Source organism: Drosophila miranda, chromosome XR (assembly GCF_003369915.1).
Source record: "Drosophila miranda strain MSH22 chromosome XR, D.miranda_PacBio2.1, whole genome shotgun sequence".
In the NCBI taxonomy this organism is placed as follows: Eukaryota; Metazoa; Arthropoda; class Insecta; order Diptera; family Drosophilidae; genus Drosophila; species Drosophila miranda.
The window spans coordinates 18,729,372-18,747,645 of NC_046674.1; the positions used below are offsets into that span (position 1 = coordinate 18,729,372).

Here is an 18,274-nt window from a genome sequence, read left to right on the forward strand (position 1 = left end):
AAGGAAAGACACTCTTTAAATAACCATGACAATTCGAATCAAGGAATCCCTTAAGAATCCCAAGCCAACCCTCTCATTTGGAGAAGGGTATTTCCCCAATCGCTCTAACGCCATTGGCCTTTCACTCCCCTTCGTCTATTGATTATTTGATTTGCTGACTCAACCTGCGAATCGCCCCAATAGATTTGTATTTTAAGATATGTTTATTATTCGTCTAGCGCCTGAGGGATATTGAGCGATAAAAATTGCCCAAAAACGAAATATTTTTAATAAGTTTTTAACTGATCGGAAACTGTCGAGACTTCACTCCAATTGGCGGCTGGCTCCGCTTCGCACTTCAAGATCTAACGAATACCAAGGCCAAATGCAAAGACCCTTTCGAAAACGCGATACCTTCCCATAAGAGATCGCATCGAGTCGAGCAACCCCCTCCCCCACTTGCTATGCATTATGGAGGAGCACTGAGAGATGTGATGTGATGTGAAGTGAAGTGATCTTTGGACTGAGGTGCGATACTTTGCAATTAGATTTAATTATTCCAAGTGTTCTATTCACATATGTGGAGGGGAGATCTGGGCAGAGTAGATCTGATGTAAGTCTAAGAGCCAGGCAGCCGGAACAAGTTCGATTTTGGCGCGTGACAACTGCGGGTGGGCCGAGGCGGCAAAGAAATCGGCTTAGAGTACTTGCCCTCAAGCAGATTACATCGGGCACAGAACCAAGCAGACCAAAAAACCATCAGCCACCAGTCGGCAGACACCTTAGACACCGCTCTGGCTCTGGGCTCTAGCAGGCACCGTAGACCCCTCTCTGGGCTGCGGCAGACAGTGTAGACACTGTAGACACTGCAGACACCGCGCTCTGGTGCTCTGTCAGACACGATCCACGAATCGACTCGCTGCCGAATCGCAGTGCTGGGCTGGAAACGAGCTCCGACCGAATACTCAACCGTTTCTCGATTTGAATTTGAAGTTTTTAAACCGTCAACTAAGCACGCTGCGAATTTAGTGGCAATCGAGCCAGAGAGCTGTACAGACGGACACCACGGACGCGACGCGAAGCGAAGCTTGAACCACCGCAAAACTAACGAAACCGAAATCTGAAGATTGCATCTCGCGTGGGTCGTCGGCAATCGGAAGTGCAATTCTCTTCAAAACGCTCATCTCGGCTGGAGCAGCAGGCCCCATCAGCAGCTCTCACTCCCTCTCCCTCTGGAGCGGCGGAACTAATTGAGCGGCGGAACACACTTGGAGATCTCATCTCTCCCTGGGATAATTATTATTACAGTCGAATGTTTTGGCGATGAGGGTTGCCGAAATTGGCAAAAGATACGAGTAAAATTCGGAGCAAAATTGTGCGTGTGAAGGCAAGCGTGAAAAACAGAAGAAAATTGCAAATTACTTACTAATTCAACGTTGTGCCTGAAAGAAAGGACCGAAAACCAAAAAAAAAAAAAAAAAACCATCATGAAGATCTGTCTGGTGAGTGTTTAACAATTGTTTAATCAGCGATAAATTGTGTACAAGTCAATGGTCTATAAAATCGACGAATAGCAGTCGTGGACAAATAAATGTGTTCGTCATTTTGGGGACACTTAACATTAATTAAAACTATTTATGTGTGATTGGCTGGAGACTGGGACCTTCCCGGTGTGTTGGTTGCATTTAGAAGTCAATGGTCTATAAAATCGACGAATAGCAGTCGTCGACAAATAAATGTGTTCGTCATTTTGGGGACACTTAACATTAATTAAAACTATTTATGTGTGATTGGCTGGAGACTGGGACCTTCCCGGTGTGTTGGTTGCATTTAGAAGTCAATGGTCTATAAAATCGACGAATAGCAGTCGTGGACAAATAAATGTGTTCGTCATTTTGGGGACACTTAACATTAATTAAAACTATTTATGTGTGATTGGCTGGAGACTGGGACCTTCCCGGTGTGTTGGTTGCATTTAGAAGTCAATGGTGTATTATGTGTGCGGTTGGAGGCCAGGGGCAATCGGCTTTTGTGTACTTGTAACTGTGAATTCTATAGATAATAGTGTAGTGTGTGGTTTACATGAACTCTGGGTTCATCTCGTCGCAGCGGTTCTTGTTCTTCATCAGATAGGCGGCCAGGTAGCTGACCGGATCCTCGGGCCTATCCTTGGCCAAAGCTTGCAGTCCGTTCAGCAGGATGTGGGCCACCGTCTGGTCGAGATACTGGCGCACTGGCAGTCGTGGACAAATAAATGTGTTCGTCATTTTGGGGACAATTAACATTGGTTAAAACTATGGGACCTTCCCGGTGTGTTGGTTGCATTTAGAAGTCAATGGTGTATTATGTGTGCGGTTGGAGGCCAGGGGCAATCGGCTTTTGTGTACTTGTAACTGTGAATTCTATAGATACTAGTGTAGTGTGTGGTTTACATGAACTCTGGGTTCATCTCGTCGCAGCGGTTCTTGTTCTTCATCAGATAGGCGGCCAGGTAGCTGACCGGATCCTCGGGCCTATCCTTGGCCAAAGCTTGCAGTCCGTTCAGCAGGATGGGGGCCACCGTCTGGTCGAGATACTGGCGCACTGGCAGCGAGTTGAGATCCATTCGCGGCTTGCGGCAGGTCACAGGCGGTGCGGCTCCCTCATCCAACAATTGGGGGTGCGCACGGGCTGCTGAGTTCGGTCTGGAGAAATCAGTGCCATCTCCACCTCCGCTTACAGTTCCAGCACCAGATCCACCGGCGGAAATGCGTGAGGCCGGTGCATCGGCGGGCAAAACATTACCGCTAAAAGGCATCACTGTCTAAAAAATAATTTTTTTTTTTAATACAACTTAAAATTTTTTTTCACTTTTTTTTTTTACCGATTTTTGAAATTTTTAAATTTTTTAAATTTTTTTGTTGTTGAAATAATTTTGTTTCGGAGCTCTGCTCCGTACGACTACTGAAAAGGGAATGAAAAATCCTAGATATTTCCCAGGCATCTCGGAAATTCTATGCCGAAGTTCGAAGTCAAGGCCTACTTTCTGGTGTGTTTTTCTTTAATTTTATTTAGCCAAGTTCCTTCTCGAAAACTCTACAGTTTGAAGTTCAAAGTCAAGGCCTACTTTCTGGTGTGTTTTTCCTGAATTTTGCTTAGCCAAGATCCTTGGTGACATCATTCAAAGATTTCCCACAAATTTCGAATCTCAATCAGCTCTTATATGGATCGTAAATCCCTCTGGCCATTCATCTATCACCCATCCATCCGCCTGACCTCGCCCCAAACAATTTATGAGAAGCATCCGAAATTTAAGAGCCTCGTCGCGCTGTCTCATGCTTTGATTTACAGCCACTAGCCACTGGATGGGGAGTCCGCAATCCGCAATTATCTCTCAAGTAGACTCCAAGTAATTAAGAGGCTTTTTTTTTGTTTGTTTTTTGTTGATCAAGTGCATTGGGCAATTGTCATAAATTGTGGCCCTAATTTCGCTTAAAACTTTGGAGTGCCGGTCTGGGGACTCCTCAATCTATTCATAACTCCCCTCCAACGTGTTCTACAGATTTATTGCTATTTGATTTTCATCATAGTGATACATAGAATCTGCCAGCTAAATTGTTTGATTATCTTTGTAAACACTTTTCTTAATTGCCATCTGTAAATCACAAACACAATCCCTCTCCTTCCTCCACTATCATTTCATCTAGCCAATACGATAGATCTGTCTCTGTTTATAAAAAAATAAAACAAAAATCTATTGAATAATTCATGGGAAGCGATTAACACATATTTCGCTACGAGAAACGTGAAAACCTGTAGTTTTTGACCCATATTAGAGATTATTTTGCCAGAAATTTGAATATAAATAGAAAGACTCGATCAAAACAGCAACAGAGCTACAGAGCAATAGAGGAATGGGCTGGAGGGCAGCGTTAACGCTATTCCTTAACTGTTTTACGGAGGCCTCAATTGTCTGGCGTTTCAACATAAATCGTGCATTACATGGCGGCTTCCCCCAGATATTGATCTTCCTCTTGGCAGAGCCACAAAAATGTGAGTGAAAAATGAAAAACAAGAGCCAAAAGCAAAGGTCACTGGCATCGGCATCGGCATCGGCATCGAAAGAGTGACGGATGATGATGATGATAGAGGAAGATGATATTGCTGTATTCAGATACAAGATGAGTGTATCTATGAGTGGGCAGTAGCACGTGGGCAACATTTTCTCGACAAGGGAACTTGAAGGGAACTACTTGCGCAAAGATATTCAGAGACAGAGACAGAGAGATAAGTAGAGCCCCAGTTCTTCAAGCATATGCAAATGAGTTTTTGCCGCTTCCAAAAGAAACCAACCCAAAATTAGCGCAACTGAATTAATTAGCAAGTGGAATCACTTGCCACATTTTACTTTTATTATTTATGTGACCTTGAGAGGAGATGGCGGAATGGCCACTGGCCAGCCCAGGCCAGGCCCCAACGATTCATTAAGTGACAGAAATGAATTCAAATTGTCTTTGCCATTTTGTCTCACATTTCTCTTCTCAGGCGGCAAGCCCCAAAGACATATAGACAGACACCAAAGACAGAGCGAAAGACGGACACCTCTACAGCGTCCAGTAATTATGCAAGTTTCCCCCCTCCCAAAAATGGACGCATGAACTCTCCCGCAGATGTGATATATAGCTTCGTTCGTCTGCGACTGATTTCTGTTTCTCATGTTTTTCACAATTACATATTATTAAATATCATTTCCAATAGGATAACCGCCTTAGCCTTAGGCTTTTATCTTTGGCGTTTTGTTTTCTGCATTTCACGCATACATTTTTGGCCAATGATGCTGCAACTTTTTGAAGAAATTCCGTATAATATTTATAGATCAGTGACCCAATTCCTTTTGATGGATAGAGCTGGCTAATTTGAGTCGATTCTGGGTATTCCGTGTGGTTCACACGATTTTGCCCCCTTATGCGCCTTAAAGATAGAGATCTCGCAGAATATTTTTGCACTTTTTTTAATGGCTTTTAAAACAAATTAGAGACAGCTGCTGTTTTTTTTGCCACTGAATGGGAAGCGGATCCAAAGGCGGGTCACAGCCATAACTATCGCGGGGGAGGGGAGGGTCAGCCATTCGCCGAGTGAGTGATGTGGGAAGCGCAACAACAGAGGATGATGGTGATGTTCTGGGGGTGCTAATAAAGCTATAAGGCAATAAAGGTCTATTATATTAGCCATAGAAGTGAACTGATTTGTAAGGAATACTTCTATCAATTGATAGGTGCCAGAATACCGCTTCAAACTATATCGATATCTAAGGAATCCTTCTACTAGATCCAGCTCTTTCTATTATTCCATTTGGCTGTCTGTCGCCCAACAAAACTGACAGTTTCAACTGCCAACAAACTGCCAACAAACTGCCAGTTGGCTTTTGTAAGACTGCAAACGAGGCAACCCAGACATAATGCCCACACAAGAACTGACAGCGCGAAACAATGTCGCCAGAGAAACACAGAAAACACACTCGTATGGGTATGGGTATGGGTATGGGTACCCATATTTCAGTGGAGTCCCACGCATGTGGCATGAGCTGAATGCCAGATGAGAGGAGCAGAAGCTGAAGGAGGAGTAGCTGCAGGCGCTGCAGAGTTCCACAGATGCTAATCATTTGGCATGGCAACGAAAGTATGCCAAAGTCAGCTGCCGCCACTGGGGCATGGCTTGGCCCGGCCTAGCCTGGCCCTTTTTCCACAATTTTCCAATTCCTATTACCATCACCATCACCATTTTGATTTCGAAAGTAAACACACAATTATTAGACATAGTTTGGCGTTGGCTTTTTAGGAATTTTTTTGCATATAACGCTGACACAGATGGCGCCTCAGCTCTGCTGCCAAAAGTGCTTTTCCCACAGCTGTTTGCTACGCGCCAGACGGAGTTCATTTACACGCAGCTCAAGTAAGAGCCCACAAAACAGAGCCACAGCCACAGCCACAGCCAGAGCCAGAGGCAAAGCCAAAGCCAAAGCCAGAGCTGTTGCCACCAATTACTGTGATTAATTTCGCTTAATATGTGTGCATCGCGAGTGCTCCAAGTGCTCCAAGTGCTAGGCGCAATTATGAAATACGGTTTAGCATTTGTGTGCGGCACTAAAGAAGAAGCCCAGCAAACAGTTGCATGCCCGCACGGTTCACACACCCCTTCCACCCCATCCCGTGGCTGACAATGAAAATCGACTTTGAACAACACGAAAATTAAAACACGAGCGAGCGAGGCGAGCAATGAAACAACTTGCATTGGCCCATGTCGACGGATCGAAGTGCCAGCAGCAGTTGGAGCCTGATCTGAAACTTAATTCGATGGCAGGCAGCAACAGCGTTAGTGGCAGTGGTAGTGGCAGTGGCAGCAGCAGCTCTTCGTGCAGCTTTCACTCTCTTTTGGGGCCGAATGTCAACTGTTGGCCAGCCAAGCAACGGTTCAGTTCGATTTGGTTTGGTTTCGTTTCGTTTCGTTACTGTGGCCCCAAATCCACTTCTTTTGGGGCGGAGGTTGGGCGCCAAACTGTGACAAATTGGAGCAAAACCGGAGGGACAGTAGGGCTGCCAAAGAGCTGCCAAGTGCAGTGCCAAAAATTGCGGAAACATTTCTGGCGACGAAGCGCGAAGTGCGCGAAAAAACCAAAACGAATAACAAAAGACTCAAGACACGAACTTGCCAAAAGACACAGGAGGATGAGTCAGAGTCAGAGTCAGCGTCAGCGTCACATCGAATGAATTTTCCACTTGGATACCACACTCTGCCACTGCTGCTGCTTCTGCTGCTACTGCTTCTGCTTTTGCTCTCCGCCTAATGGCAATGTCGACCTTCATCGGGGGGCCCATTACACAACGGCCCGGCCCAATCATGCCTCTTTCACGCCTCGAAAAATTGGGCACAGAACACAAAGCTCTGTCTGCCATTCTTGTGGCCCCATTATGCAACGCACTTCCATTAGTGTTCATTATGCAACGTTTTTCCATAAATGTGTCATGTAAAAATGGATGAAAACTGTCGGAAGCGCCGCTTCGCTACTGCTTCAGGGGTTCAAAGCTCTAGAGGTGTGTGCCGTCCGCCCACGTTCGTCGCTTCTGGATGACCTTGAGGCATGCATGCATCGGGCATGCATTACCATACACAGCCGCAACACACACATTACCATTTGTGCTTCAATAATTTTTATGATGAACATTTGTTTTGACAGCCCCCACTGACAATTGACAGTCAGTCCAATGCATGGCAATTGCATGATTATCATATCAATTCTATGTTTGGGGCAATTCTGTTCTACTCAAAGGCATGCGTGACTGCTAGAGAGCTATGCGGATTTCACACTTTATAACCCATAACACCCATAACATCCCATAACACACTCGTAACACTCGCAGCATTCACGCAACACAACACTCTTTGTGGCGGCTGCAGGTATCACACCCCAAGTGCCACAAATATGGAGAGCAGCTGGGGATATGATGCAATGCTACTGCCTGCCAGTCAGTGTTTCGAGTCCAATCTCTGATGCAAATCGAATGGGGGATACCCTCAGCTTGGCCACAACTGAGATGTGATGCAAGTTTGCCTTCCGAATGGGTTTGGCCTGATGCTAAAGAGAAGAATCTGAGAAGTGTTACTCGTATTTATAAGAATTAGCATTGGCCAGCAGCTGGCTAATGGAAAACTGGGTTACGTTAGCAACAAATGCAGGCGACCGGACTATGGAACAGATCACTTGAAGGCGTACGAATCTCTTTAGAATCCGATCTGATTGAATGGCTTTTGAATGGAACAAACAAGACAAGCAGCAGACAGCAGGCAGCTCTCTGCGAACGCTGCGTGGCTGATTTGATTGAGGGGCGGGTTCTACGAAAGCCCACACTCTGTTACTGAAACCATAGTTGAAGCCTTAACAGCTAAGGCATGGTTCAGCATTCAACTCAATTGTATAACCGCTTACACTATTTCTCTATACTCGCAGTGTTTGTTTTTTTTGTTTTTGTTTTTTGGTGGTGCCCCAAGACAAACAGGAAGTGCCGCAGCCAAAAAATTCGTTGACCAAAAAAGGCCAGGCGCTTTTTTCTTCGTTTATTTTTGCAGTTACAAAAAGTCAAAGATCTAATGAAATTTAATACAATTTTGGCTGCCACACAGCTGCTTGCCACCGCCGAAAAATCAGCGGCTCTGCTCGAAATCTGACAGCGGGGTCTGTCTGTCTGTCTGTCTGTCTGTCAGTCATCCTACTATGTGGGTGTTTCTCTCTCCTCCAACCCGAATCTCTTTCGGCATGGATCCAAGTGTAATTCAATAGTCGTTTCTGCTGCTGCTGCTGCTGTTGTGGGTCACATTCTTGGAATCGTTTGTGTCTAATGAAATGTTTCATTAGTTGAATCTATAGTCTCGGGTTTCGCTGAATGCTGCTGCTGCTGCTGTTGTTGCTGTTGTTCCTGCTGTTGATGTCATATGTGGAATGTAAGCAATTAGAAATTATTATTTGCTTGGATGATCAGCAGAGCATTGCTCAGTGTCTGTTCAAAGCGAAATGTTTTCAAGGGTGTTGTTTGTCAAATGAATCATTGAAGATTCTAGCCTTTAAATAGTTCACTCTTCTTTATGTTGTGTGGGATTGTTGTATGATTTTTGAATTCTTGCTTATAATGTCATAAATATTTCTTAAATTTTTGGAAATTGTAATTTCCACCAAAGATCTGCCTTCCTTATTGCCCAGTTTGTTCCTTAAGTCTTCCGTTTAGGCATATAAATACATTTTTCTGTGGTTCGTAGACAAATTAATCATATCTTTGAATCCCATGATTATCTAATAAATTATATAGAATTATAGTCTTAGTTGTGCTATGAAAATTATGGAATTGTTTGGGAGGATCATTATTTAAATTAATCAGCTTTGTTTTTCTACAAAGTTTGTGTCTCGAGCTAGATATTTCTAGTGTCACATTTTCCTTGAATTCCAACCGAAATGTCCCATAATTACTTCTTAAATTATATACACTTATAGTTTTTATTCACCAAAATCCGTGATGACAAACACAAACTGCTTGAACTTTGAGGGAAGGGAAGCATATTTTCAATGAATGAATCATTTTGGTGTTTTCCCAAATTTTTATGACCATCCTAAACTAGATTACATTGCCTGATATTTTCTATGGGTTTTCATGCCACATGATTCATGACTGCACTCACCATGCCGGAAGCATTCATCCGCCGCATTAATTATGTGTAAACTGGGAAACGAAAACCCATCGAAACATGCACTCTCCCAGCGAGATGGCGATGGCGATGGCGATGGCGATGGCGATGGCGAGTATGCAAAACACAAAACACTCCCCAAAAACTCAATCGGAACCAACCCAAAACGCAAACCAAACCTGAATCTCAAACCGCGAGTCCGAATCCAATGCGATAGCCACATGAGTTTTGCTATGAAACCGTATCGATTTGAAAGGGGCTTTGGGGCTTCATTAGCTCTTTGTTCGTGCTCAGAATGCAGGCAGCCATCGAATTGCCATTTTCCTTGGATCATTTATCATCGTACAACTATCCCATGGGTTTGCTATGCTCTGGTCTGGTCTGCTCCAGTAAATTCAGAGCAAACGGATCATAATTGAAGTGAATTTTAATTAAAAAACTGTGAGCAGTGGGGCAGTGAAGGTCATTCGTGGGGCAGAGTTGGTGCCGTGCCGGGGGGGCCCCCAAATTATGGCTTTGTTTCTAACATTTTTTTGCAGAATTCTTTGTTCAGTTTTTTTGAGTTTTTTTCTTATTTTGGGGTCAGCTTTTGGGGCAATTTGAGATGTTGCGTAAATTACAGAAGGAGGGAGGGGTGGTACTCAGAAGGGTGGAGCGGGGGAGATTGTTGCGCAACATTAGTTGGTTTTTTGTTTTTTGTGTTACCATTTCGACAAGCGGCTGCCACCACCAAAACAACAAGAAGAAAGGAAGGCTACCGTTCGAGGAAGAAGTTTGAGATACCCTTTAGGAATAGTGCTTTTGGAAGATGTATATGATACAGTTTAAGGCAAAGCTGTAGGATGTAGTAATTCGGTCTTGGTAAATCCGATCCACATTCATATACTATATGTACTTTGCATGAGAAAAATAAAGATCTGTGGAGTTACAGAGAGACTACAATCGACTATTTTTATCAATAATGAATAAAGAAAGTACATATGTATATTATATATTTATATAGGAAGTAATGTACTATATATTCCTCCTCTTTATGGTAAACACCTCCTCAAAATCATAATACTCTTCTGTGCCAGGGTACAAGGTGCCTTGTAGTGTAACAAAATTGCGCGCCAAAGGAAAACGTGATTTTCCACTTTTGATTTTGTTTTTTCTTTGGGTTTTAAGGCGCGCACCACACTCTCGCGCCCAAAAGGAGTCCGCTTTTGCCGGGAGTCGTCTCCAGCGATTCTCACGTAACCGCAGACACTGCCACAACATCAACAACAACAACAGCTTTAGCTGCAACATATGTTGCTACAGCTCCAGGCTGAGGCTCAGCTCAGCTCGGCTCGGCCCGATCCCGCATCGGAGTCCGCGTTGGGGTAGCCGCCAACCGGTTGGGTAACTGGATGTCTGCCATATCGGGGGGGTCTCTGGCTCTGGCACTCCATTGAGGGAGCCTCCACGCTCCACGTTGGCTGCCACTTTTACTCTCGTTTTGGCCATAGACAGCGGAAATGGCCGCAATAATTTGTTGGCAATTTATTTCATTGCGTTAGCTGATTTAATAAATCTCTAACTCTGATGGATGCTGGCTCTAAACACGCGAATACCTAGCGAATTATGAGTAATTGTGAGTGGCTTCTTGTCTATGAGAAAGTGAAGGAGATAAAACTGTAGCAAAGGGATTTACGTATACCCTTTCTTCTGTAGATGATGATGGAAATTAACCTACAAGAAACTTCCCCTACAACTTCCCCTTAAAGTTAACTTTGTGGATTTTCGAAATATATCTGTGGCTGTATCTTTCATGGATGTTGATTAAGAGATTGAGTATGCCTGGCAAGTACCTTTCGTTTCTGTTGCAAAAAAGAGGTAGAAATATACAAACGTATATCAATTAGGGAATAATACCCATTGAATGTACAATTCATTCCTTTCTTCTTCCATCACTTCCCCGAAAAACAAATTAAAGAAAGTGTTGGACTTTTAGACAGACACCTTTCTTCTCTCCCGCTGATGTAATCAATGATATTTCTTTGTGCAAGCCGTAATTAATGATGGATAGTGTTACCTGTGACAGGTGTTAGTCATTATGGCCATAAATCAATAAGGGTATTTGCATGTAGGAGCATATCTGCCAAGGCAAAAGGCAGAGCAATGTTCCGTCCCCGCCATTAAAGGAAGTTCATTCTTTGCGGTTCAATTATTCCGAAATAAATGTGTTTCAACAATTAATTAAAGCGCCATAAATTGCCAGAATGGAGGGAGAGTCGCCGGTAGATGAATAATAAGCGGGTAACGAGCACGAAATTATAATAAAAATGTCAGCGTAGTCGAAAATTAGCCTCCAGTCTCGACTTAGAGGTACAATATTGTACTCCTCCCACTGCCTTTTTTGGAGATGTTGATGATATTTATGACGGAATGAGCAGCGTAATGCTGAAACGTGCGGGTGGTAGAATAATTGGCCAAAAGAATCTTAATGCGGCAGTCAACCTTAACCGTGAGTCAATCCCAGTCGAAATCTCATCTGCATAACGCATACGCAGTGGTGAACCGGTTGCTGCAAAAACACTTTCACATGCCGAATTTCCGCACGCAGCTCTGCTGCTGCTGCAAGTTGTATGTTACATGTTGCACAACAACAACATCAGCAGAAACTGCAACTCTGTCACCTTGACTCTGAAACGTGCCTGCCCCCAAAAGCTGCCCCACCGGAAAGCCACCGACTGATTGACTGCTGCCTCTTTGGGGGCTCGAAGCAGCTGTCTACGGATGCCATTTGTTTGTCCAGTCCCCCCCATTTGGAGCAGTTTTTACTAATCAACGACATTAACGCTTTCTTGCAGCTGTTGGCATTCGTTGCCCTGGCAGCGTTTACTTCGGGGATTGGAGCTAGCCAAAGTCCCAGCTCCAGTCAGTACCACATCCAGACGGACGAGGGGCCCGAGCGGTATTTCCGCTTCCAGACGGACAACGGACAGTTCCGGAAGGAGAAGCGTCTCCAGGATGGCACTGTCATAGGTGAGTGGACTGCAGCAGTACCATAAAGCGATGGTCATTCACCTTTTTGCTTGCTTTCATCGCCCCCTGACAGGCACTGAGGCATGGATCGATGCGGCAGGGTATCTGCGGCAGAAGGACTACATAGCCGACAAACAGGGCTATAGGATCCTCAAGTCCAAGACCATCTATGTGGGCCAGGGACGTCCCATTGAGGTAGGTCTATGCTCCCGCTCTCCCCTTAACCCCTCTCATGATTCGTTTGCCCCACAGGATGCCATCAAATCCACCAAGTCAGCGCCTGCGCAATCGGGCATTCTGGTCGATGGCGGTTCTTCTGGTTCTGGTTCTGGTTCGAGAAACACATTTGGCGGCTACCAAAGGCCCGCCTATGGCTACGTTAGTTCCACCACTTCGACTACCACTCAATCACCTCCTCGGGATTTGCAGCTGGACTTGGATCCGCTGGTGGATTCAGGAGTGGGAAAGCTGAACTATTTGCCGCCAGAAGAGGCGGCCAAGATCCAGCCGCAGTCCCAGCTGGGATTCGATCACTATCCGGACGAGCTGCCTCGGGCAAGGGGCCAGCTATTGTCCGGTCAGCACTCGCCCCTGGTGCACATTCAGCCAAATGCAGAGCCCGTGGACAATGGCCTCAATGCCATAAACGTGTATGATGCAGAGGCGGATCGGGACTTTGGCCACGGACGATTCGGATCGGTGATCAGCTCCACGACTCCACAACCGCCTCTACTCTCAATGCTGCCACCCTTGGGATCACCGCATAGACGCCGCCTGCGTCCGCGTCCCACTGCCATTGGGATTGTGGCGAGCACTCCATCGCCCATTGCTGCAGGGGATTCCTATGGATTTTCCGCTCCAGCGCCTTTTGCTGCACCGCCTTCTGTTGCCCCACCTTCTGTTGCCTCTGGGTATAATTATGCGCCCTCACCCACGCTATCCACGAGTGGGTATGCACCCTCATCCTCCAACAGTGGGTATGGATACTACTCGCCCAATTCCCCGCTGGAGGTTAATTCCCTGGACGCTGCACTACTGCCACCGCTCCCATCCCGAGCCTACCGCCGCCGCCTGCGTCCGGTGCAGAGCAATCACTTGGACGAGCTCAGTGCCGCGGGATACGATGGTGTGGGCGTCACCAGGAACGGATTCCGCTATGTCCTCCCGAAGCAGTACCACGAGGAGGAGACGAGCGCGGCGGATGGGAAGCGAGCCGGCAGCTTCGGCTACGTTGATCCCTTCGGCATCCGTCGCGTGGTCTACTACAATGCCTCGCCGGGACGAGGCTTCGTCCACAGGAACAACAATCAGTACGTGGGTGCGAATGGAGCGCCCTACGATGAGCCGGGACCCGCGCAGCTGGTGAACGAGTAGTGTCCGCCCAGTAGTGTCCTTACAGATGGGGGTGCACCTCCAGCTAATCCACTCACCTACTCGCCGAAGCACTGCCTCCAAGGTCGAGTCTCTTCCCGAAGCACTGCCTCCCAGTGGACCCATTCGCCGAAGCTATGCCTCCTGGTGGAGCCTCTCTCACATGAAGCACCAAAACTAACCGTAGAACCTCAGAATAACACTTAAGATTAACCATGTACATAATCCCCGCTTTTAGCATCACATTCTCTCCCTCTATCGATTCCTCACCCTATGGCTCTATATCTCTTACACACACACACACACACAAAGAAAACGACATCTGTGTTAATTAATTTAATGCTTAATCACATTTAAATGTAACTTAATTTATAAACGAACATTTTGTATGCAATTAGCGCCTAGAACTAGATACGTTGGGGGGTACTCACAGCCACCACATCACTGCTCCCCAAACAAATGAAAACAAGTGTTGTCAAATATTGTAGAGTGTTGCAAAGTATAGTGTTGAAGTGAGATGCAACTCTGACAAGTGCTGCAAAGTGATGAAGTGAGGAGGAGCATTCGTTTCATGTATTAATCTTGCCATATTAACGAAAAGTAATTAAACAAAGCGCGCCGCCCCACTCTCACTCCCCATCGCAACACAGCTATCCAATCCTTAGCACATAATATGTACGATAAAAACGATACGATTAAACCCGATACATGATACGTTTCTTTGCCAATAGCTGTTCATTGAATGTAAAGCGACTTGTTAAGATTATAGCGAAAGTTTTTTTTTTTATAAATGAATGAGCACCCGTTGCCAAGAAACCTCTAGCAAAGTACGACCGTTCTTTGTATAATTCTTAAGAAATCTCTTTTTTTTTAATAAAATAAATAATTATGTATTTAAAAGCCAATGTAATGGGGATGGTTTTTTGGAACAGCCAAGGGATTGGCTTCAAGGGATTTACTTGATCCTTTCATGAGTTTGCATTCGGATTTTCAAAGTGACAAGGAGATCATAGGTTTCTTAGATCCATGTCCCAGGGCGGATCTATGACTTTGGGGAAATTGGGATCCCAGTAATCAGTTAATAATCCCTCATTCCAAGCATTGTTCGCTTGAAACTAGATTTTTACTCTCAGTTTTGCTTCTCAGTTTTCCGATTCCCCAAATTTTACGCAAACTGATGTTGGATAAGAATCATCACCATTAACTGCATTCAAATCCTATCACAACCGAAAACTGTTAGACCAATCGGTAAGTGAATCTATTGTCCGAGGAATATCGAACCATGAATGGGTTGTGTTCCTTGCTGCCTCTGCTCGTCATGAGCTTCACTTGGCTGCCGATGGAGACAAAAGCAGGCAATATACTATGTCTCGTGGGCACTGCCCGCCACAACAATCCGGGATGGATGCAGCCCCTCTTCGAGGCCCTGGCCGAACGCGGACACAGTCTCACAGTTCTGAGCACTGCTCCAGTTCCAACAAAAAATATAGAAGGTATCACTGTCTTCTCGCTGCCCAACAATTACGATGTGATGCAGAAGTACTTCGTCAGTCGCACGGCCTCGTATAGCTCGGTTTTTACTGCGAAGCAGCTTATGGTGCTGCACGAGGTTCCTTTGGGCAGCTGCCGAGCAGTGATGGAGTCCCCGGTGCTGGCAAAGTTGCGGGCCCAGCTGATCGACGAGGTAGCCGACGTGGACCTGATCATCTCCGATGCCACCAATACCATGGAGTGTCTGCTACCTCTGGTGCCCAAGCACCGTTCAATCCCCATACTGGGGGTGAGTGGCGGCAAGCTCACATCGGAACTATTGACGCTGGTCCGCGCCGAGGACACCATCAATGTGGCAAAGATTCCACACCCTATAAGCCAGCTGCCCGAAAACATGGACTTTATGGGGCGCATGCAAAACAGCGCCTTGTATCTGGCGGAGAAATTGTTAGTGAGATCTCCAGGAGAGTTATATATATTGAGAAAACACTAATGACTGTCTTTGCCTTAGAATTCGATGGACCGATATTTATCCCATTACCAGGGGCGCCTTAGTCCGCAAAAACCATGTTTATCCACCCCTAAAGCTGGTGCTACTCAATACCCACTCGACCCTGGATTACGCCCAGAATCTGCCAGCCAGCGTGATTGAAGTGGGAGGACTCCACATTTGGACCAAGTCGAGGCCCCTACCGCCGAATATTCAGAAGTTCGTGGATAAATTCATCGATGGCATTATCTACATCAATTTTCCGCACATTGATCTGTTCTTCGGGATCGGGACTAAGGCTGTGTTGCTCATGGCCCAGCGCTATGTAACCTACGGCTTCATCTGGAATGTGGAGAATGTGAAGGAGCTGCCGGAAAAGATGGACAATATTTTGACCCTTCATGTGGATGCAAGACTGCAGCAGGACATCCTAGGCAAGTCTTTCCGCCTAATTCTCTTTTAAGGTCAATGATTGTAAATGTGAATGTTTTCATACACAGCCCAATCGGGGGTGAAGTGCTTCCTCAATCATGGCGACAGCTTCAGCCTCCAAGAGGCCGTCCACTATGCTGTTCCCGTCCTGGTTATACCCCTGATACTTGAACAGTTCAATGTAGGTCCTTTGATTCTTTGATATTTCCATTTACCATCCTCCTTCACCCGCAGAATGCTCAGCGCATCGAGGAACGCAATCTGGGAGTCGTGCTCCCGACCAACACTTTCTTTGAGATGACCATGGCCAGAACCCTCACGCAGGTCCTCCAGAATAAGGCGATCACCAATGCTGTCTCCAAGGCTCAAGTCAAGTTCCGCACACGTCCCATGCCACCGGTAAGGACGGCCGTGTGGTACGTGGAGCATCTGATCACCGAACCCGAACTCTACAGCCACCTCGCCAAGCCATCCGTCAACTTTATTGTGTCCCACTCGCTGGACACTTTAGCCATTCCAGCTGTAGCCCTCCTGGTATTCTTGTGCAATCTGATCCTCTTAGTGCTTCAGTTAATGAAATCCGACGGCATACAGAGCAGGATATTTGTCGACGATGACGGCAATATGGGGGTTTGTGAGACCTTGGAAGAATATGGAATTCGCACTGGGATAGAAAAGAGAAAACAGATTCCCCCTCCAAAAAAGAATAATATGGGGCGCCATCCATGCAAGAATCTTCCGGACAAAGCAAAAATGAGCATTGATTGATCTTAAACTACTGTATTCCCCAAGAAAAGCTGTCTAATAAATAATCAATCGATATCTGAAGAGAACTGGCTCGCTGTTGTAATTTCTATTAAACTTTCGATGGTTTTCTATCCAACACCTATAAAGGTTATAACCTTAGATTTTGTCAAGATCAAACGAAGATAGTGTAGTGCGCTTGTTGTAAGAAAAAAATTGTTTGCATCGACGTCTTAATTTTCCCTAAAATTATGCTACGCGAATAGGCTAAGTCTTCTGTTGGGTCCAAGAAAGCTAAGCTTTTAACACGCCATCTACTGGGTGCGCTTCGTCACCGTGGGCTGCCCATATTATTTTGTTTGGCTGACGTTTTAATCGGCCTCTTCCTCCCACTGTCATTTTGACAAATCGAAAAGAAAAAGGGATCATCCATAAGCCATATTTTCTTCGGAATTAGGATGATCAAGGTTGGGAGGGCCGTGGCTGTTGCATCCAACACCAGCACAGCTACCCGTCGGTTCGGATATGCATGGCGGAAGCCCACTTCCCTTTCCCCTTAATTCCTTTGTCCCTTCTGATTCCCCCAGCCTCCTCATCCTCCTTCCCCAACCCCCTAACACTAGTCATACGGTCATACGCAGGGTATTGCACGCGAACAAAAATAATAAGATAAGGCATCGACGCGAGCACGTATAGGAAAGGACCAGTATAGGAACCCCCCATACTACCGATCATACAGCCGGAGCCAGCGCGTGCACCAGTCCTGCCCGATACACCCCCGACCAGCTCGAGTGGCACCGCCACACACAACAATCGTTGTATGTGATATGCTACAATAGCTAATAAAATTCTTCTTGCAAGAAACTTTCATAATTTGTATTTTATTTGGCTTTTTGGGATAATTTTCTTTAATGATCGGACAAGGCAAGGACCTGGCACTTAGTCCGTATTTATATAATTTACATATGTGAGCGCCGGAAAGGGTATGGGAGCCCAAGACTGCAGCATGCTCTCTCTCTCTCTCACAGTTTTTTGGCATCGCTGTTCGCGAAGGGACGAATTGAGAAGGGGGGGGGGGGGGGGGGGGGAGAAAGAGGGCAGCCACGACCGCTAGTTATGTTCCAATGCTAGCTCTTGCACTTTGTCCTATTTCCACTTCATGACCTATTTTATCGGAATTACGGAATATTTTATTTGTTTCCAGTCTTCATTCGGTTTTGCATTTTTTTTTTTTCTAAAATCTTGTTCTCTCACTCTCTCTTTTCTTAGCACACTGCACGATTTAGAAAGAGATGGAGAGAAACGAACGAGAGAGAAAGAATAAGCTCGTGGAAGTGGTAGCACAGCCACTGCAAATCCGATAAGATCCAGATTCGGCAGTCTAGTAGATATGGTCCTACGATACGATTCTGCTTTTTCGCTATGGAAACAAACTGGATTCATTGTGTAGTTTCGAGTACATATCTTTTACATGCATTTTACATATCTCATTCAGCCAAAGATGATTTTTGGAACAGCCCAAAAGTTGACCATGCTCTTTCTTTCTCT

The 18,274-nt window shown here is 45.6% G+C and overlaps 3 protein-coding genes across 6 annotated transcripts; 2 read left to right on the plus strand and 1 right to left on the minus strand.

The window, feature by feature from the left end:
* The first annotated feature begins 825 nt into the window (after positions 1–825).
* LOC108153526 lies at positions 826–13,746 on the plus strand. Its single transcript, XM_017283586.2, has 4 exons — positions 826–1,481; positions 12,024–12,198; positions 12,272–12,393; positions 12,451–13,746. Exons 1-4 carry the CDS (start codon positions 1,467–1,469, stop codon positions 13,570–13,572), a joined length of 1,434 nt encoding a protein of 477 aa, XP_017139075.1. The 5' UTR covers positions 826–1,466; the 3' UTR covers positions 13,573–13,746.
* LOC108153527 (protein dpy-30 homolog) lies at positions 1,476–2,938 on the minus strand. 3 transcript variants are annotated; one of them, XR_004471531.1, is made up of 3 exons: positions 2,843–2,931; positions 2,283–2,782; positions 1,476–1,787 (listed from the first exon to the last, which is right to left on the minus strand). XR_004471531.1 is itself a non-coding variant. In XM_033387313.1 (3 exons), the coding sequence occupies exons 2-3, from the start codon at positions 2,774–2,776 to the stop codon at positions 2,058–2,060; spliced, it is 369 nt and encodes a 122-aa protein (XP_033243204.1). In that variant the 5' UTR covers positions 2,777–2,782; positions 2,843–2,938; the 3' UTR covers positions 1,476–2,057. The 3 variants fall into 3 exon arrangements, 1 of the variants encoding a protein (XP_033243204.1); XR_004471530.1 differs by having other exon boundaries at positions 1,476–1,932; XM_033387313.1 differs by having other exon boundaries at positions 1,476–2,180; positions 2,531–2,782; positions 2,843–2,938.
* Positions 13,747–14,638: 892 nt separating the features above from the next.
* On the plus strand, positions 14,639–16,813 carry LOC108153752 (UDP-glucuronosyltransferase 3A2). 2 transcript variants are annotated; one of them, XM_033387311.1, is made up of 5 exons: positions 14,639–15,507; positions 15,572–15,984; positions 16,051–16,163; positions 16,217–16,381; positions 16,438–16,701. In XM_033387311.1, exons 1-5 carry the CDS (start codon positions 14,852–14,854, stop codon positions 16,597–16,599), a joined length of 1,509 nt encoding a protein of 502 aa, XP_033243202.1. In that variant the 5' UTR covers positions 14,639–14,851; the 3' UTR covers positions 16,600–16,701. The 2 variants fall into 2 exon arrangements, with proteins under 2 accessions (XP_033243202.1, XP_017139371.1); XM_017283882.2 differs by having other exon boundaries at positions 14,641–15,507; positions 16,217–16,813.
* The last annotated feature ends 1,461 nt before the right edge of the window (positions 16,814–18,274 follow it).